The sequence below is a fragment of the Manis javanica genome, chromosome 6 (genome assembly GCF_040802235.1).
Source record: "Manis javanica isolate MJ-LG chromosome 6, MJ_LKY, whole genome shotgun sequence".
NCBI lineage: Eukaryota > Metazoa > Chordata > Mammalia > Pholidota > Manidae > Manis > Manis javanica.
The window spans coordinates 13,933,243-13,955,373 of record NC_133161.1 but is presented as its reverse complement, the minus strand read 5'-3'; the positions used below and the strand labels follow the sequence as shown (position 1 = coordinate 13,955,373).

The following is a 22,131-nucleotide window of genomic DNA, read 5'->3' as shown; positions in this document are numbered from 1 at the left end:
CAAGGAAAAATTCTCAAATGATAATTTCTTTATCACAGTTGCCAATTGTAATTGCTTGCCATAACATGCCCTTTTTAAGATTTCTTGGCCTCTGAACTAAGTTCTCATCAACTTCCTCAAATCCCTTAGGAACAATTGAGAATCAGCAGTTTTATGATGTTTGGAAGGTCCTGTATCTGTAAATGGTAATTACAGAAATCTGTGTACTCTACTGCTGTGATGTTAAGTCAGCCCTTGACTTCCACTGACTTCAATTCTGTTCTTTTTTCTTGGTAGGTTAAGGAAATCAGCAGAGGTAGAGAAAGATAAGGTTGTAACAGGGCTGGAACCAAATAGAGAAGTTCTGTGACCAGGGGATAGTTTCTTCTCAATGCTAAGACTGGAATCTAGCAATCACTGTCATGTACCCTCTGTTTTCCATAGGTGATCAGTGAGTGTTGGTTATTAGTTAGGTTTCTTGTTACCTGGAGGCAGTTGGGGGTCCTGTCCTAAGAACATCTTGTTTGTTTTCCAGCTTAGTGGTACAGTGTAATCAGACTGCATTGGCTTGAAACACTGATTATCAGGTTAAGCAGGTACTAATGACTCAGTAAGCCATTTCTTGTGAGTCATAATGAACTAGTGTCCTAGAGAAATAGATTTAAAAAGGTTTTTTCATTTTAGATGTAGCAAAACTCAAGAGTTTTTAATTTGAAAATAAATTTTGTATTTTTATAAGATGCACTTATTGTATAATCTCTGTGCCACCTGCAAAGTTCCAGAGAATTTTTCAAGTAAGAGTGATTCTACTACAGGAAGTTTTGCTAAGGATGCTGAAAGAGAGAGCAGTTCAAAATAGGACTGGTAGGGAAGGCACTGTGATAAAGTATAATCTTTTGCCAATCTGTCTTGAGTTCCTCCAGGTGAAATTTTAATATTTGTGAATTAACTGGTTTATGCCTTTTTGGTAACTGTCAAAAGTTTGGCTCCAGTGTATACCATTTGCACATCACTGAGGTTTGGCATTACTGGGGACTAGAGAACTGAAGACAGGAGAACAGAAAAGGGAGGTAAGGCATAAAGCAGGCCAGGGAAGTTTTTCCAGTAAGGCCAGAAAGTGAGGAAAAATAAATTGAGGCCAAAAAACAGTACACTGGTGGCCTCTGTGGTGAAGAAGGGAACCGGGATGTGCCTGACAGTAAATGCATTGTCAGAAAGCCATTAATGGAAGAGCAAAGACTTTGTAACCCTGGCTCTTGGAGAGGGATATAAGAAAAAGCCCTTCCCCACAGTAGGACTGGAAAGCAGAACTGTGTAAGGAGTCAAGAACCGAATGGTATTGAACATTTGGTGGTCCAGACCTAAAGAAAATAAAATTTCTTGAATGATTAATACATGTACTTGATAAAATTTCAAAAGATACAAAAGGTAAAATGATAAAAATTACCCTTCTATCCCTGACTCCCAGCTAACCAGGTCCTTTGTCAGAAATGACTGCTGTTTGAGTTTCTTGTCCCAGAGATCTGTGGGTGTGTAAGCATTTACATATTTCAAAGGGTTTGTTCACTAAAAGAATGTATAAATACAGATAAACAAAAAGAAGAAAATATAAATCAGCTAATTATGTACAAGCCCGCTGCCACACATAACAGCTGTTGTTAGTTTGATGTGTAGCCTTTCAGGACTTTAAAAAATACTTGTGTGCTGCTGTATGTGCTCTCTTGCACTTCAGGCAATTTTTAAAAAATTATCTGAGTAATACATGAATACATTCTTGTTATTAAAAACAAATTCAAATAATACATAGTAAGTCAAAACTATTTTTCACCATTGTCTCCAGTTGTATCCCTTCCCCATTGTTACTAACCATGGTTACCTGCTTGTTGTAATTCTTCAAGCCTTTTATATATATCTATAGACATACATTGCTGTTTTTCATAAATGAGATCCTACTGTTTGTATAATAGCTGTAAAAGCACTATCCTGTTATTTTAATGTTCATGATTACCAGTTGGGTTGAACACTTGAAAATGCTTAGTGAACATTAATATTACCTTTTCTGTGAATAGCCTGAACTATATGTAACATTTGGTAAGCTGCTTTTATTGCTTTCTGTATAAATATTCTTCCACTGCTTGGTTTTAAGATGGCGTTAATATTGAACATACATATTTTCATAATATATGTAATCTATGTCTTTATCATTGTAATGATGCTGTAATAGATATGATGCTTGGTAAGATATGATGCTTGGTAAAGCTCTTGTACTTGTAAAGCTTTAGACATTTTGTTTACTATGACTGAATCACATTTATTTAACCATTTCACTGTGTATATTAAACTGGAGACTCAGAACTGTTAACAACAGCTATAATTTCCTGTGGAAACAGCTGGCCACCTTGACTAGACTTAAATGTTCTTAAATCTCTCTGATTATTCATAAATTGCTTGTACTTCTGCATATGTCTGATTGTGCCCCTTACAACAGAGTCTTTGTTTTTTTAATTTTCCCCTTGGTTAATCTCTTAGGCAGCCAGTTGTGCTAGACAAAAACTGTTAGGAGGGCAGAAAAAGATGTTATGGTTTAAAAAAGAAAATATCAAGGAGAAAAGATTTAAAACTATGGGAGAATTCAGAGAGGTGTTAGATTATTCCAAATAAGGGGAAAACATGAGGAAAGAAGCAAGTGTGTTTGGGAAGAGAGGTGATGGATGGAAGTGTTCAGATTGGGAAGTTGTAAGGAAAAAGTTGGAAAGGTAATTTGAGTCAATTTGTAGAACACATTTAATTCTATCTTGAGGGTTTTGGATTTTTTCACATGTAGGATTTTTCTGAAGCATTTTGAGCAGGGGAATGATATGAAGTGGTATTTTAGAAATATTAATTAGATATATTCAGAATAAGTTGAGGATAACTATGAGGGAGGAGAGAGGCTAATTAAGGCATTCATTACATTTAAGTGAAAAACAATGGCCAGCGTTATAGCATCGGCAGTTAGAATGGAAAGGGAGCTGTAGATTTGAATAATCGTATGAACAAAGACTTATAAGGAGATAAATTATAAATTATGAGTTTTAGAAATCAGCATTATTGAAGTATAATCTAAATAAATAAAATGTATCCATTTTAAGTGTACAATTTAATGAATTCCGACAAATGCACACAGTTCTATAACCACCACCACAGTCATGATAGAGAACAATTTCATTGCCCAGGGAGTTTCCTTTTACTTCTCTGCAGATAATTTTCTCCCTCCAGCCTCTGATCTACTTACTGTAACTATAGATTTTTTTGCTCTTCTTGTTTTTTTCCTTTTCAAGAGAGTTGCCTGTAAATGGAAGCTTACAATCTTTTCTGTCTGGCTTCTTACACTTAGCATAATGCTTTTGAAATTCATCTGTGTTGCATGGTTAGCAGTAGCCTCTTCCTTTTTCTTGCTGCTTAGTAATCCATTGTGTGACCTTTTTCTTGCTGCGTAGTAATCCATGTATGAATATATCACGATTTGCTTCTCCATTTATCTGATAATGGCATTGGATTGTTTCCAGTTTTGGCTGGCATGAGTAAAGCTGCTCTGAACATTAGAATGCAAGTCTTTGTGTGAACGTACATTTTCATTTCTCTTGAGTAAATAATAAGAGTGGGATTGTTAGATCAGATGGTGAGTGTATGTTTACCTTTACAAGAAACTGCTAGACTCTTTTCCAGAATGGCTGTATTATTTTGTACCAGCTATGCTGGAGAGTTTCAATTTTTCCACATCTTTGTTAACAACTTGGTGTCATTAGTCTCTTAACTTTAGCTTATGATGATGTTTTAAGGCAGAAAAATAGAATGGATAAAATGGGAATGTCAAGTGGGAGAAGCTGATTTGGAAATGAGTGACAGTGGGAACACTGGCTTCAGTTTTGGTTTTGAGTTTAAGGTGTGCTGGGTGGAAAAATGATCCCCAAGGTCCTGTAACTTCTCTTATAGAACTTCTAATAGAATAGCACTTTAGAGTCAGACATTCATGAGTTTGAAGATTGGCTCCATTATTTTCTGTGATCTTAGACAAGTTATTTTGTCCTTTCCAAGCTTAAGTTTTGTGAGTGTGAACAAATAGATGGTTGCACTTAGTATAGGTGCTAATGGAGAGTTCTCACTTGTGAATCGTAGCTGTCATCGTTGTCATCATAGGTACATAAAATAGATATTTCATGCCACTGTTAACTTGTGACTTTCTTGAAAATCTCTGCTTTTCTTTTCCTTTTCCTAACTGCTCTCTTCCCCAGCTGTGCTCATCCTTACCACAGTAGCCAGAGTGATTTTGTTAAGCACTAACCCTGTTATGTTAACTTCCCTGCTCTAATCCTTTCAGTGGCTTCCATAAGCTTACTTCAGCTCACCCTTATCTGGGCATAAATATCTTTTGTTTGTTTGTTTGTTTTAATGATTTATTAAGGTATCATTGATATACACTCTTAAAAAGGTTTCACATGAAAAACATTGTAATTACTACAGTCACCCATATTATCAAGTCCCTCCCACACCCCATTGCAGTCACTGTCCATCAGCATAGCAAGATGCCACAAAGTCACTACTTATCTTCTTTGTGCTATACTGCCTTCCCTGTGAACCCCACCACCACATCATGTGTGCCAATTATAATACCCCTCAATCTCCTTCTCCTCTCCCCACCCATCCTCCCCCACCACTCCCCTTTGGTAACTGCTAGCCCCTTCTTGGAGTCTGTGAGTCTGCTGGACATAAATATCTTGAGAAAGCCTTGATTAGGTCCTCTGTTTAAAAAAGTCCAGTACCACCTGTATTTTTCCTTTCTACCATTTATCGCTATTGTAATTATTCTTTTAATCTTTCTCCTCTCCACAATATTCTAAAATCCATGAAGGCTGGCGCTTGATAGATGCTCAGTTAATTTGCTGAATAGATTTTAAGTTCCTTCAGGACAAGGGCTTCCCTTTCTTAAATTTAAATTACCTCTGACATTTAGCAATTTGCTTTCTGTAGCATTAAGTTCATAATAGATACTTTTCAATCTAAGTAGTGGTTCACAATAAGCTACCTAACAATAAAATTATCAGGTCAAATAAGATGAAGAGTTTTAAAAATTAGTATATTTCCATTATGACATTAATACTTCATAGAAAGTGTAGAAAACAGAAGAAGCAAAAGAAGAAAATTAAGAGTATGGCAAAATTTCTTGGCACATGCTTTCAGATTGCCTTTCAAAAGAGTTCTAATGGTACACTCTTAGCAGCAGCGTTTGAGCAGTCTTCTTTGTCTTGCAAGAATTTTTAAAGTTTATAATTTGATAAATGAAATTGATATTACTGAATTCTGTTTTATTTATTCATTGCTTTCCAGTGAGTTGTCATGCTGCCTTTTTTTATGTTAAATTCTCATATACTATGGTAGGTTTCTGAACATTGCTATCCATTTATGTTTCTTATATTCCTGCCATATGTATTTTAATTTTCATAACTAAATATATTTAATATGTGACAGGGCTAGTCCTCTTCATTAGTTTGTGTCTGTTTATATTCCCAAGTTTTTGTCTTTTTATATTCTTCTTAGAACTTCCTTTCTTTTTTTGGGTGAAAGAGCCCCTCATGGATTTAACTGCTTGTGTGTTGAGTTTTACATGATAGAATAACTCTAGCAATATCTGTTTCCTTCCCCTGACTTCTGAATCTGACTGTAATCCATAACATAGTGTAAGGGTTCCAGTTTGCAAACCTTCCAAGTGGAAAAAATGAGGACAATATGTTGTGTGTTGGATTTCAGTACACACGCTTGTGTGTATTGTGTGTATGTATATGTGCTACATATGTGTCTGTGTAAAGGTTGCCAACTGGTGTTCCTTGAGAAGGATTTTCCTTGTTCTGAGATTATGCCTTAGGTGGCTTTATTGTGTTGGTCTTAAGTTGTTTTTTAAATTAACCTAACTTGTAAAATCTAAAAATACGGGAAATGCTATTTTTTCTCACATTCTAATGGCTGTCTTCATTGGCATAGTATTCTGATAGTGTTGTTTTATCCATGGAAAATCATGGTGTGGAGTCATAGCTTATGGGGATTAGGTTTTTTAATATCAGTGTGTAGGTTTTTTAACATAGCATTTATTCAGAATTACCTTTGCAAATTACTTTACACAAGGCATAGCACCATGTGTGAAACATCACTTGGTAAGTCCAACAACCATTTCTTCCCTCGAATACTGGCACTGTTTCCTTGCGTGGAAATAAAATGAAGCAATTTGCTTTTATTTAAGGTTCATTTGCACAAAATCTATCCATCTTTTACCATTAGAATCACACTTTGTGTTGAGAGATAAGCAGTGTGAGAATTGAAACTGAATGAGAAATTCACATCTTGTATCTCATGCTTTTAGGCTCAGTGGTGGCATGTTGGTAGGAAGAATCCTTACCACTAATTGTTTTCTCTCCTCTTTCTGAGCTTTCTTTCCCTGACACCCTACACTCCTGGACCAAAAAAATCAAGTAGAGGGGATGTTAGGAAGTATAGTTGAATTTGAATGAGTAAATAATATGAATATCTAAAATGCTTCTTGGAGAATGAACTGAATACTCATTTTATTAGTACCACAATATTAGGTTTCCTGCTCACTTAAACTCCTTATAACAAGTGTATATATAACCTTTAGAAAACATGTAACATTTTTATCCAAGACAGAAAGTTCTTTATACTGTAATCAGCCAGAGTTAAAAGGTTCTGTGATGTGAATAACGGAACACTAATTAATTCTTTTTGTTTTGTTGTTGCTTTACTTTTCAAAAAATTTTTTATTTAGGAAGAATTAGAGACTCACAAGAAATTGCATATACAGTATAAAGAGGTCCTTTCTACCAGTTGCCCAGTTTCTCCCAGTGGTAATGGTATCTTACGTAACTATAGTTACCAAAACTAGGAAATTGATATTGACACAGTTTACTAGACCATAGACCTTATTCAGATTTCACCAGTTTTTGCATGTACTCATTTTTTATTTTCTTAGATGTCCATGTGTGTAATTCTATAACATTAAAAAGATTTAACAACAGTTTGGACTTACAGAAAAGTTGCAAGGTAATAAAAGCATTCCCAGGTAGTCCTTGCCCACTCTCCCCTATAACATACTACATTTGTGTAATAGATTTGTTAGAACTAATAACAAACCAATTTTGGTACATTACTATTAAATGCCACAGTTTATTCGGATTTTACTAGTTTTCCCCTAATGTCCTCTTTTCACTTCTCAACCCCATCCAGGGCCCCATATCCCATTTTGTCATTTGTCTCTTTAGGCTCATCTAAACTGTAACCGTTTTTCAGATTTTTCTTGTTTTCAATAATCATGACAGCTTTGAGGAATGCTGCTCAGTTATTTGTAGAATGCCCCTCAGTTTAGTTTGGCTGATGTTTTTCTCATAGTTTAGTTTGTCATGGTGTTTTTCTGAAGGTTAAGTTACAGTTGGGATCATAGGCTTTTGAAAGGAAAACTACTAAACTATCATTTTTATCACATCATATCAAGGGTACATGCTATGACATAACATATCACTGTTGATGTTGACCTTAACCACCTGGCTCAGGTAATGTTGGCCAGGTTTTTCACTGGAAAGTTACTTTGTCTCCTCTTTTTCATACCCTACTCTTCGGGAGCAAGTCCTTAAGCATAATTTACATTCACGGTATAGGGGGACATAAATTCAACCTCCTGGATTGGGATTATCTACAGAAATTATTTGAGATTCTTCTAAGAGGTATTTTTTAAATTTATGGCGATAGTGAGAGCACTGAATCACTCTAACATATCTGTTCTTTGCAGGGTGGGAAACCCCGTAAACACCGGAAGGATCGGCTACAAGATTTAATTGATATAGGCTTTGGCTATGATGAGACAGATCCATTTATTGATAACTCAGAGGCTGTGAGTAACGTATCTTTAATATAGCAGCGATTCTTTGGGATAGTAGAAATCCAGGATAAAATCAGTTAAGCTAATGGTTTTACTAATTGTTGATGTACATCTAAATTGTTTCCAGTTTTATGTGCTTACAAATAATAGAGCATCTATGTACATTTATTTTTGTGTATGTGAGTAAATATGATGTAAGATAATTATAGAGTTCAAATATTTGTGTAGGATAAATTTTTAGCAGTGGGATTTATTGATCAAAGGGTATTTACGTCTTGAATTTTTATTGATATTCCCAAACTTGGAAGGGTGCATTTTGAAATAGCTTCCAGATAAGAACTATGCTGTCTTGAAGATTGGAGAGCTACTGGGTTGAATTTAATCTAGCAGACATCTTTAAGATGTACTTAATTATTTTATTGCTGCCAAGCCTCACTACAATGGCAGTAATTGAATGCCAGACTTTATTACCAGTCTGTTTCGATCAAGCTGCACAGCTTTTGCCCTGCAATCCTTTCTCTTATAAGAGGAAAAGAAATCTAGAAGAGCATTCAAGGACTATAGCAGTCCACTGATCACATAGGAAATGAAAGAGGGTAGACAAGGTATATATACTTAGATTCTTCTCAAGGTCCTAGAGTCACCTAAACCCTGGGATTCTGATGCCTTCTTCAGTGTGCAGAGATTACTTAGGATATGCAGGAAGTGATGCTAAGGTGACTGGTACACTGCCTACAAATTAATATGTCTTTTTCCTGTTACTACAATGCTTGTTTGTGTAGAGGATGACAAGGTGTATTAGTGATAAGAGAGCGATAGAAAGGACTTCCAGCACGAGGCGTAATGGATACCCTGCCATGCTCTGAAATTATTTTGGTGTCCTGACATTAACTGGTTTACCATATCAGGCAGCCTGGTCTATAGGAGTAAAATATTGACAGTGCCCTTTGAAGGAGAGAGGGCTTTCTGTTATTAAAAAGATTTGCAGTCTTTTTGTAGTTTAGAGCATGGGATGTTTTTGAGTCTTCAGTCTTAACTTTGATCTGTAACTCAAGTCAAAACCTGACTTGGTTTCTAATTCACCATGGACCAGGGGTAAGTCTTACTTAGCATTACCTAGTTTTCTCTGCTACTACTGGCTTGCCCTGCAGAATTACTCTGGGACTCAAATAAGATGATAACATGCTGAAAAAGCATACAGCAAGTAAAAAGCATTAGTATTAGTGTGAACATTATATGTGAGCAGATTTTGAATTCTAAATAACCCAAGAAGGAACTCAGCCATATATAAATGGACATTGCATATACTCAGGCTTACATTAATAGTATCTTAAAAAGTTAATATACTTTATTTTTTTAGAGCAGTTTTAGATTCACAGCAAACATGAGTGGAAGGTACAGAGATTTCCCATGTCTCCCGCCTGTCCCCACACATGCACAGCCTCCCCATTATCAACATCGCCACCAGAGTGGGGCTTTGGTTGCAGTTGATGACCCTACATCGAAGCATCATCGTTCAGAGTCCACAGTGTGCTTTAGGGTTTGCTCTTTGTGGTGTACATTCTGTGGATTTGGACAAATGTATGATGACATGATTCCACCACTAAGTATCACACAGACTAGTTTCACTAGCTAAAAATTGGCTCTGGCTATTCATCCCTACCCAGCCCCTGTCAACCACTAAACTTTTTACTGTTTCCATAGTTTGCCTTTTCCAGAACGTCATATAGTTGGAATCATTCAGTATATATATAGCCTCTCATAAATACCATTTTGAATATCTTTTTTTTTTTGAGAGGGCATCTCTCATATTTATTGATCAAATGGTTGTTAACAACAATAAAATTCTGTATAGGGGACTCAATGCACAATCATTAATCAACCCCAAGCCTAATTCTCAACAGTCTCCAATCTTCTGAAGCATAACGAACAAGTTCTTACATGGTGAACAAGTTCTTACATAGTGAATAAGTTCTTACCTGGTGAACAGTGCAAGGGCAGTCATATCACAGAAACTTTTGGTTTTGATCACGTATCAGGAACTATAAACAATCAAGTCAGATATGATTATTTATTTGATTTTTATATTTGATTTATATGTGGATCCCACATTTCTCCCTTATTTTTTTTTTTATTAAAATGCTGAAGTGGTAGGTAGATGCAAGATAAAGGTAGAAAACATAATTTAGTGCTGTAAGAGGGCAAATGTAGATGATCAGGTGTGTGCCTGTAGACTAAGTGTTAATCCAAGCTAGACAAGGGCAACAAAACATCCACGGATGCAGAAGATTTCTCTCAAAACAGGGGGGGGGTGAGGTTCTAAGCCTCACCTCTGTTGATCCCCAATTTCTCACCTGATGGCCCCTCTGTGACTGTGCCTGTCTTAGGTTGTTCCTCCCTTGAGGAATCTTACCCGTCTCTGGCTGACCAGCCATCTTCTGGGGCCATACAGGGAAATGTAAGTTGGTAAGTGAGAGAGAAGCAATATTCTTTGAAAAGGTTAGCTTTTTACTTCTTTGCAGATTTATGCCCTGTGGCTTCTATGCCCAGCATTTGTCTTGAGGTATCTTTACCACTTGGAAGAATTATGATACTTGGTAATTTTCGATATGAGGCACGAATTCTACTAAAGGGTTGTAATTAGGAAGGAAGAAGAAAAGCTTTAGAAGTAGCAGACGGAAGAAAACATGGGAAGGTTGATTATTTCTTTGACATAACTTCTTGTAGAGTGACATAAGCATGTATAGGTTTTAACAAACTACTAATTAAATTGCGTACACACATTAACAGAATAGGAATATAGCTACATAACAAAAGCAGACCTACAATTACCAGCCATATCCAGTGAAACCAAGAAAACCAGTTAGATACCCTAGGCATTTGTGAAAACTTAACAATAATATGATGGATCTTGTCTAACTGAATTTGAATAGTTTGAGAAAAATCAGACAAATTAAAACAACACATTCCTGGGAACTGTTTACATCTCATATGTTCTTTTAACAGTAGATAGTCTATAGTTGCATGATTTTGGAGCACTGCAACTTGCTGAATATCATCTTTTATAGCGTTGAAAATACTTGAAAAAAAAGTGTTTTCCAAATTGACTTTTGCAACCTATTTTTGGATCACATATCAATTTAAAGAGTGTGGCCATCATTTTGAAAGAAAACAAAATAGAATAAGAGCTATCATAGTTAGTCGCCAGTAGATTATGTGGTTTTATTCTGTGTGTGTGTGTGTGTGTGTGTGTGTGTGTGTGTGTGTGTGTGTGTGTGTGTATGTGCATGCACTGGGTTTTGATGGGTAATCAACGCACTTGGATTGTGGTGAAGGAAATTTGAAAGCTACTGTTTTAATAAATGAGGATAAAGTTTGTAGGTATAAGTTGTGTAAAAATTACACAATTAGTTACATTTATAGAATAGGGTAGGTCCCTATTTCATAAGAGGAAGTTGAACTAAAATTCAGGTTGTTATTGGCTTAGAAAGTAACTTTGTATCATTGTCCTAAGCAGATTATTTGGTTCTTTTTATGAGGTAATTCAGACATAAAATGATTCTGATCCAACCAAACTATTCTCTGTTCTTTTCATTGATTGTGTTGCCAGTAAGCTTTCACTGTTTGCATACTATTTGAAAGAGAGGGATAATAACCTGGCTCTAATTAATTTTTAGAATCATGTACTACTTACTCCTATAAATACCTGAAAATAAATGCTTTTCAGGATTTTTATTCTGACACACTGCCAAATTTTTACAAGTCTGAAAGCAGATTTTTTTTTTCATAACACCAGGTATGAGTAACACTTTTATTTAGGTTGTCTCTCTCATATTTCACCGGAATTTTGTGAAATAAGTAATACTGTCTCTGCTTGACAACCCTCAAGGATTGAGGCACTGTGGCACAGTGATTTTGCTGTGGGTGAGAGTAGCTACTTATTGCTAAATCCAGGCCTTTCTGATTCCCAAGTTCAGGGCTCCATTGCCTCGTCACACATTCTACTTAACAGGCTAAATTACATATGCAAAGTTGTTCCCCTGAGGGGTGTTCTTGTAGGGCAAGCTCGGTGAACAGTGCAGAAGACAGGCATTGAGCACATCTACAGTGCCCCGGGAGCTGGTGATGAAAGTGCTGCCCATGTGAGAAGCTGCTTAGTGTAGTGGGATGGGTTGGGAGGCAGTCAGTGACTCAGCATCACAAACTAATGAAATTACTCTAGCAAGGATCTTAACCTCTCTGGACTTGGTTTTCACTTTAAAATGGGAATATTTGCCTTCCTTGCATCACAAGGGTATCAGGAAGACCAAGAGAAATAATTTACATAAAGAAGCACTGAAAGTTATAAAGTATTTTACAAGTACATCTAAGCAAAAACTGTAGGTGTATTTATCACAATTATACATTTTTAAAATAATTACTGCAGAGTCTTCTCACTTTTAATGCTTTAGCTTTCACATCACACCTTTACTGGCATGTAGTACTGGGCCCTTTCTGAAGGTGTCCTCTGTAGATCTTCAGGGCATCCCAATAGTGCAGCAGCAAAGAAAGGGTGCATTCCTTTTTTCCTTCTTTTTCCTCACTTCATTTCTTTTGATTCCATATGATTAACCTGAGCATTCTTTATCCGTTCTCCTCATAATTTAAAAAGATAACAGGTTAAAATCACAACTTTTGTACTGAGCCTTAATATTGTTTGATTGATAACCAGTACCTTGTGTATATTCGTTGCCCATGACAAGGAAGTCTCCTTACAAATATGACTTTTCTTAAAGCTTAATTATATCATATGAAGAATCTGTAAGTAGCATTCTGGCTTCCCAGGTAGCAGGTATCTTGCTTCTATTAGATAAGTAGTTCCTTTTTTCTCCTCCATTGTGAACAATCACTTGGGTTAAAGTTGACCTTCATTTAATATTTGCTTTTTGTTCATCTTCATCAGGCGAGATACTGATAAACTTTAAAATCCAGGCTGAGGGGAACCTCAGCTTTAGTGATATTTTAGGTCAGACCTCCAGTCTGTTTCAGACAATTTTGAGTCTCTTGCTTCAAACAGAGTGCCTGGCTCAATATAGGCCCTCAGTGTATGCTTATTGAACTGGGCAGTTATTTCTCTGCTTCCTTTTAAAGCATGTATATGCTGTTTTTCTTTTAAATGTTTTTAAATTTTCCCTGTTTAAAAGATTTAGAGGTAAAGCAGAAGAAATAACTTTGTTATAATCTATTTATTAATAAAATTATATACTAATACGGTAGTTAATGAAATTTATTCCTTGTCTGAATGTTTAGTCATATGTTTTAATTTCTCCCCAGAATCATTTGTCATTAAGAATAGTAGCAGTGATCTTTAAATTTTTCTCAGCAGATGATATATTTATAATTTGCTTTGTTATTCCAGAAGTTACTTTCTTAATGAATATTGAGTAATCAAAGCTCATTTGTACTCTCAATAATAAAATTTTCTAAATTTATTCCCTGAACATCCTCCTTGGAGTTTTGCAGTTAGGATTTAAGGAAGATGCATGTGGTGATTGAATTTCTTTGACATATTTACAGAATTAATGACAGTGGGATATATCTGAAACCTTTTTTTTAAATCTAGTATGACGAATTAGTTCCTGCTTCTCTAACAACAAAATATGGAGGCTTTTACATTAACACTGGCACACTACAGTTTCGCCAAGCTTCAGATACTGAAGAAGAAGATATTACAGACCACCAGAAGCACAAGCCACCCAAAGTGAGTTTGTTCAGCATCGTAACAGTAACTTGAGGGCATTCAATTAATAGGGTATACTTGTGGAATTTTACTTGTGCTTTACAGCTATAAATGTAAGGGAAAAAATGCTAACCATTATTTAATGAATCTATAGTTGACTTGATTTAAAGTAAAATATAGATACAGGCAAATTAGTCCTTACATCATGGTAGAATTATATTTTCTTTTAAAATTTCTTTCTCCATATGTGGTTTAATACTTTATTTTGGGGATAGGTTAAGTTTCTAGGATAGATTAAGACTTGCTATAGAAATGACTATTAATAGCTATTTATCTTTCCTAAGATATGATTTGTAAAAAAAATTCTATAGAAAATATGTATTTCAGAAATGGATAGAGGGTCCTTAAAAAAGTGTTTCTTGATGTGTGATCCAAAGACTTACTTGTACTAGAATTGTCAAAATGTTTGAGATTTGTCTGTTTAAGATGCAGATTATAAGGCCCTCCCCAGATAACAGGATCAAAACCAGGAGTGGGAATGTTCATGGACCCTAAGAATCTACATTTTTAACAAGCAGTTCTAATGCACGCTGAAATTTGAGAAAAAAACTGTCCTGGACGCTGGTTTAGTAACATCAAAGAGTAAAGCACTGATACTTAGATAAGTTATACATTCTTTTCTCATATTTCAGATTCCCAAAATAAAAGAAGTTGATATTGAGATGAAGAAGCGGAAGAGGAAAGAGGAAGGGGAAAAAGAGAAGAAGCCAAGGAAAAAAGTTCCTAAACAACTGGGGTACGCGAAACTAAACGTGATAAGGGAGTAGTATCATAGCGTGACCAGCTCTCCTTTCAGGAAGATATATTTAGCATTAATTCAGCTTAGCTGGGTTTAATTTCATACACTATTTATATAATATCAATGACCTATTAATTTATATTTCGATAATATTATATCTATTAATAAGCAGAAGGCTTTGTTATCTTAGAGACTTCATCTTAGAGCCTTAGGGACTGTCTATCTGATTGCCTTAGAGTCATCTTAGAGACTTCATTGTGTTTTAGATCTGATTTATAAACATATTAAGTATTTTACTCATTACAACATTTTACCAATAAGAACCGGTTTGAAGAGATGGCTTAAAAATTGAACAAATTGTTTTAATATTTTTGTGCTAAAACTAAGCTCAGATGCCTGGGGATTGAGGATTGTCAATAGTCTACGTGTAAATGATTTGTGGTTTTTTAAATATAAAATAATCCATTTTATTTAGCCATTCTTAACACTTGTGACTTCAGGTAGTAATATTGAGTCTAAAAACCAAGTCGAATTCCTTGAGAGCCTTAAGTCATCAGAATAAAATGTTTGTACATGGCAGTCATAAAATTACCATTTGCCTCTGCTTCTCTATGGCTCTTTGTGCAGAACTAAGGGAGAGAATCTGTGAGAGTCTAGATTTTACCCACCTCCTTACCACAGGATTGCATCTGAATTTTAGGCTACCAATATCCAAAAGGTTGATTTAGGGAGATATTTATCCTCTCCTGAGTATGAGATTATAATGACCCTTGAGTTATTAAGAAATTAAGGAAAAACATTATTTTACTAACAGTTGTTTTAAGTGCTCATTATTTACAAGTAAATTTTTTTTAGGAAAAAAACTATTCAGTAATACCTTTTATGTACCCATTATATACCAAGCACTGTTCTGGTTTTGGGGTATATAACTTAAATGAAACATGGTCCTGCCTTTAAGGTACTAGTAATCTTTCAGATTCTGTAATGCACATGGAAACATCTAAGCCCAGAATTTAGAAAAGATTTCTTAAGAGAAAGTGATAAACTGAGACCACCTTTTTATGTAGTTCCTGAAATGAGAAAGTTGTCATTGAGAATTACACATGTCTATCTGATTGCATCACATAGCTGATCCTAGAATGGAAAGTACAAAACGATCAGAAGATCATAGCAAATAGAATAGGATCTAGATACAGGACATGGGGATGGATAGGGCTCACAGGTAGATACAGAGGTCTGGTATTTCTTTGGCAGTCTTTAGCACAAACCACCTGCAGTACCAGTTTGAAGGTGGACGTATGTGGCCTTCTCTGGTTATAAGGCAACTCTGTTCTCAGCAAAAATGCATTTCTTTATCTGGTCACTTCTTTGACTACTTAATAGATGTGTTAGAGAATGTGAATGTTCCAAAAAGAATGGTAAGTTTAACTTAGTGTACTTTAATAAACCTAAGGTACATTCAGTTTTGTTTCTTCCTGTTGACTTCATTCCTTGCATTTTCTTCACTGTCATGGCCATTTACCTGTCTGCCTTTCATAGGGGACAGTCCAGATAATGATGAAGATGCTATTGCAAAATTTAATGAGAAATTTGCTCTCCCACCTGTCAAGTGATTATTTTGATCTCTGCTTGCTCATTGACACCGCACTGTAACCTTTGAAATTGTACGTGGCCTCACTGATCACTTTTTTCTTCACAGAGTTGTGGCTCTAAATTCACACAAGTCTGAAAAAAAGAAGAAACGTTATAAAGATTCTCTTTCTCTAGCTGCCATGATACGAAAATTTCAGAAAGAAAAAGATGCGCTAAAGAAGGAGCTTAACCCCAAAGTCCCAGCGAACTTCACGCCCTCCTCTCTGAATAAACCCCCCTCCGCTGCTGTGGCATTGGGAAATGATGTTTCGGACTTAAATCTGAACAATGCTGACCCAGACCTCCCCATTTTTGTTAGCACAAATGAGCATGAACTGTTTCAGGAAGCTGAAAATGCCCTAGAGATGCTAGATGATTTTGACTTTGACAGATTACTGGATGCTGCTTCTGATGGCAGCCCCCTCTCTGAGTCAGGGGGAGAGAATGGAAACATCACCCAGCCAACCTGTGCTGCTCCGATTATGCCCAGGGTGGTACCTACACTCCCAGAAGGTCTGCCTGTCCTTCTTCAAAAGCGTATCGAAGACCTCCGTGCAGTAAGTAAAATAATGCTCTTGTTTCTTATTTGCTGCACCAATACAACAATAAATCCTTTTTTTTAAAGACAAAAATATTAACCCACATCTCATCAACTATGTAATTTTTAGTTTTCTTGATTTCCTATTAGGCATTGGCTATATGCATAGACATATACTTTTAAACTTCAGTTATAAACGTGGTTATAGTTGATCACTTTATTATTTCACTTCACCTTATAAATATTTTTTTGCATAGGTTTTTATAAATATAATTTTTATTGGTTTACACATTCATGTATAGAAAATAGAGGGAAGATAGGAACAGTAAATTGCAGAAATGTACCTAAACTTGGTCCAAACTATTGACATCTAGTTATTCTATAACCCATTTTACTAACTGATCCTTTCCAGCTAATCAGCAGCTTTAGTAAGCATACATTGTGTTCCTACTAGGACATACCTTAAGAGTTGAGCTTTTAGCATATCACAGATCCTCTCAAGATCAGCTTGGGTTTTTTTATTTTTATTGAAGTATCATAGATACACAATCTTTCAGTGGTTTCACATAAACAACACTGTGGATTCAGCATTCACTCATATTATCAAGTCCTCACCTCCTCTATTGCGGTCACTGTCTATCAGCGCAGTAAGATACTGTAAAATCATTACTTGTTTTCTCTGTACTGAACTGCCTTTCCCGTGACCTACCTATACTGTGAGTGCTGATTATAGTACCCCTTAATCCCCTTCTTCCTCTCTACCAATCCTCCCCAGCCCCTCTCCTTTGGTAACCACTAGTCCCTTCTCAGAGTCTGTGAGTTTGCTGCTATTTTGTTCCTTTAGTTTTGCTTTGTTTTTATACTCTACAAATGAGTGAAGTCATTTGGTATATGTCTTTCTCCACCTGGCTTATTTCACTGAGCATAAAACCTTCTAGCTCCATCCATGTTGTTGCAAAGGGTAGGATTTCTTTTCTTTTTATGGTTGAATAATAGTCCATTGTGTATGTATACTACATTTTTATACATTCATCTTGGTTATTGTAAATAGTGCAGTGATAAACATAGGGGTGCATATGTCTTTCAAATCAGGGATCTTGTTTTCTTTGGGTAAATTCCTACAGGTGGAATTACTGGGTCAAATGGTATTTCTATTTTTAGTTTTTTGAGGAATCTTCATACTGCTTTCCACGGCGGTTAAGCCAATTTACATTCTCACCAACAGGGTAGGAGGGTTACCCTTTCTCCACATCCTCGCCAGCAATTGTTGTTTCTTGTCTTTTCAATGTTGGCCATCCTAACTGGTGTGAGGTGGTATTTCATTGTAGTTTTAATTTGCATTTCCCTGATGATTAGCGATGTAGAGCATCTTCTTTCTATGTGCCTGTTGGCCATCCATATTTCTTTGGAGAAGTGTCTGTTCATATTCTCCACCCATTTTTTAATCAGGTTATTTGTTTTTTGAGTGTTGAGTTGTGTGAGTTCTTTATATATTTTGGATGTTAACCCCTTTATTAGTTATGTCATTTATGAATATATTCTCCCATACTGTAGGATGTTTCTTTGTTTTGCTGATGGTGTCTTTTGCTGTACAGAAGCTTTTTAGTTTGACGTAGTCCTACTTGTTCATTTTATATTTTATTTCCTTTGCCCGAGGAGATGTCTTCAGGAAAAAGTTGCTCATTGTTTATATTCAAGAGATTTTTGCCTATGTTTTCTTATAAGAGTTTTGTGGTTTCATGACTTACATTCAGGTCTTTGATCCATTTTGAGTTTACTTTTATGTATGGATTTAGACAATAATCCAGTTTCATTGTCTTACATGTAGTTGTCTAGTTTCCCAGTACCAGTTTTTGAAGAGGCTGTCTTTTCTCCATTGTATATTCATGGCTCCTTTATCGTATATTAATTGACCACATATGTGTGGGTAACTTGGATTCTTAATCTTCATTTGTTTAACTAGCTGCAAATCCAGATAAATGTCATCCATCACACTTTTCCATTTAATCTCAGGGAGATACTATTTTGACTTAAAATGTGTCAAACCCAGCTTAAAATGTTTTGTTTTGTTTTTTGATAATTTTACCATGTTTATCTGAACCCATGCTATATTTTAGTGTTTTTTTCCCTGATTACAAAAGTAAATCACACAGTACAAAACGTATTTCATACTTAGGGAAATATCCCCCATAATCTGACATCCCCCACCCCCAGAAGAGATGACCACTATTAAACTATTCATTTTTCTGGATTTTAATCCATGCATTTGCAAATTTTATATTATTAAAGTAATTGTTAGTAGGATTGTAATGTAGGATTTACATAACTTGCTTCTTCTAGGATTAGAGTAATTCATTTAAATCACATTTTAAAGTTAATCATCTCTATGTTGTAGCTCTCTTAACTCTTTAAATTTTAAATACCTGGTTAGGCAAGTATGAGATTTATCTAATTTTTTCACTAACTGGCCCATCGATTTTATTCAGCAGTTATGTTCTTTTTTCTATTTTTTGTTCTGTAACATTTCTTCTGAGGTTGTGACTTATTAATTAGTTCTCTTGTATTTTTACTTATTTTAATATATTTCAATAGTCTAGGACTTAGAGGAAGTGTGTAAAAGTATCTCATTGGCAGTGTTTCCTAAGTTGTAACTTGTGTTTACCACAGTTTTTCCTTTTTACTTCTAGCCTGTGTTGTTTGGCTCGTAAGATTCTTGATGGCTAGATCTTCATTGTGATGATTATTTGAAGGTGACCCTTTTATGCTGTCACTGCTTTTTCATCTTGAATTTCTCTTTCTCTTTATTTTTTTCATGGTGTAGCTTTTCCATCATTTACCTTCAGACTTCTTGAGTTCCTTTATTTTGGCTCTTTCTCTTATAGACAGCAGAAAAATGAAAATTTGTTTGTTTTCCTCGTTTGATCTTCTTCCTTTTAACAAATATTTTATCTTAGAGTTTTCATGATAATGTAACTGATTTTTGTCATTTTCTTTTATATTCTGTATCATTGTTCCCCACTGCACCTTTTTAAAAAATTTTTCTCAACCACTCTATGAAGTGTAGGTATTGTTTCCTTTTTATGGTTAAGAAACTTAAGTGAAGCCTAGTTAAGTCCACACACCTAGTAAGTGTTGGAGACAGAATTTAAGTACAAGAGCTAACTTACAAAAAGCATATATATTGAATGTGGTGCTGCTGTGTCCCCACTGCACAAGGCACTGTTTACCATTCAGGAGACAGTGCCCTGGCTGGGTTTAGTATACCAGTCATAGTAACAGCGACAGTTTAGATACTGTGTAATCTAATCCACCAATAATCCTGTGAGGTGGGTGTATTCTTCCATTTAATAGATGAGGAAACTAAGGTTCAAAAGGCTAAGTGATTCACCCAAGGCCACATAATTTTTCAGTAGCAGAGCTATGATTCAAAGGCAGGATTTAAAGGCAGGACCATTGAGTTCCATAGCAGCTTTCACTGGGTCTCCTGTGGTATATGCCATTCATTCTCGTTGAGTAAACAAAACTGGTTAGTAGTGAGTATGTTTCAGTCCTGCAAAACTCTGTCATATCTCATATACAAAAGCTATCATCTCTCTTTCTAGTAGCCATGCCAGGGTTAATTTACCTGCTTTCTAATCCCTTAGTAGGAAATTTTAAGAAGATTCATTTCACTTACCGATGTCTATGAATTCTCCATATATGTTCTTTGAAGTAGGAGGTGATGTTTTTTCTTCAGGAGATGAGAATTCATTCTTGGCTCATGCCTGTCTGATAAGGAGCTTCTTTTTTTGGTCTTTTCTCACTTCATAACGTTCTTCCACTGTTCAACTTCTTGACTTCTTTGGATTCTCTTTTCTGAAGTTTAGTTTTCATTCTGGCTTTCTTCCTGCATTTCCTACATGTACCCTGTCTTCATCGTTTCTGAGTGCTGCGCACACCTTGGAGGTTTTCCTCCTCTATTTACAGCAAGTAAAATTGTCAAATAACTTGGTAGATTCTCTCAGCATATGTCTTGCTCAAATTATTGGATCAGGCCTTTCAGTGTTTTGTATCTCATGATTCTCAAGATAAACTACTATTTTTTGTGATTTCCCTAGTAAATTTTGCTTATGGTAGAGTGTCTTAGTTTATATACTCTTTGTTTTTGGTCATCTGGTTAAGATGGCAAACATAATAATAGAATTGTTATCCTTAGCTCATTGAATTAATTTTTACTTATCTCATGGTAATAAACTTGGCTAATTTTTTCATTGCTAGTGATTAGTAGAATCCAGACGCAGACTGGCTGCAGTGTGGCAGTGTTACACAGTTTAAGTAAGAAAGCTTCTGGTCTCGTCCTGAATCCATCAGTTATTAGTGTGTGATTTTGGGGCATATCACATAACCTTTGTAAGATTTAGGTTTCCTGTTTATAAAATGCGGGCTGTAGTACAAATATCATTGACTGTTTTCAGGATTAAATATGGTATTGAGTATAAGATACAGAATATCATTCACATTGTCACAATAATGTCTGAAAAAGGTAAGGCATCTGCTTTCTGGTATCTTGAAAATCACATCTAGAATTGCTAAACAAGACACCCAGACCAGTAAAGAATCTTGTATGTATAATTTTGTGAATTTAGGAAGATTGAGAAAAATTAAATATGGACATAAGGGAAAGAATGGTATGTGTGCTAAATTTGCTTCAGCACTCTTTAATTGCCTACTCATGCCCGGTGCTAAACTGGTTATATATAGAGAATACAAGGTGAAGTAAACCACAGACCCACCCTCAAGGAGTTTTTTCTTATATGGACACAGTGTATTTATTGAGAGTTAACTTGACAATCCTACATTTCTCTAGGCTGCCAAACTTTTTGATGAAGAAGGAAGGAAAAAATTCTTTACACAGGATATGAATAATATTCTTCTGGAGTAAGTAACTTTCTTCTTTGATTAAAGAACCTTAAAAATTATTTAAGCCTTAAGAATTCATGTAAAAATATAGTAGATGACCACTGTACAAGTTGAATATTATCCGAGACTTAAATGTATTTTGTCACCTTATATGAAAATATCTTTCTGGGACAACTCTGCATATTTATATTAAATTTGGTATCATTTTCCTTCTACTTTTATTGAGATTTGGGGAAAATAATTCCATTGGTATCTAGTGAGGTTAATTATAATTTATATCAACATTTATAGCCAAATGGAATGTATGGTAATTTAATGAAGAAATCATATTGTGGGAAGAATGGAGGCAGTGTGGAGAGGACAAAAGTTAGATTGGAAAGGACAATGTGATGGCTGATACATAGAGTATATTTAAGTTACTGGTAATTTTTACTCTAAGAGTTTGATACTAATGAAGCTGCAGTTACCATATAGTTACACAAAAATATAATTGACTGCAAGCAGAACTGGGCAAAAAGAGTGGTCCTGGGAAAAGCAGCAAATTTTACTCCTCTTGGATGAAAATAATGTATACCTTCTCTGTGGTTCTGTAGCATCATATATAAACAAACAAAGCAATGTTTCCAATACCGCAATTCCTGTCT

The 22,131-nt window shown here is 35.4% G+C and overlaps 1 protein-coding gene across 4 annotated transcripts in view; it reads left to right on the top strand.

Moving 5' to 3' along the window:
* Positions 1–22,131, top strand: part of UBN2 (ubinuclein 2) — a 70,636-nt gene that overhangs the window by 9,293 nt on the left and 39,212 nt on the right. For all 4 annotated transcript variants that reach the window (XM_036994522.2, XM_036994523.2, XM_036994524.2 and 1 more), the window contains exons 3-7: positions 7,811–7,912; positions 13,503–13,640; positions 14,312–14,415; positions 16,118–16,607; positions 21,435–21,505. In XM_036994522.2, the coding sequence (XP_036850417.1) occupies positions 7,811–7,912; positions 13,503–13,640; positions 14,312–14,415; positions 16,118–16,607; positions 21,435–21,505 (905 nt within the window). The remainder of the gene's footprint in view (positions 1–7,810; positions 7,913–13,502; positions 13,641–14,311; positions 14,416–16,117; positions 16,608–21,434; positions 21,506–22,131) is intronic.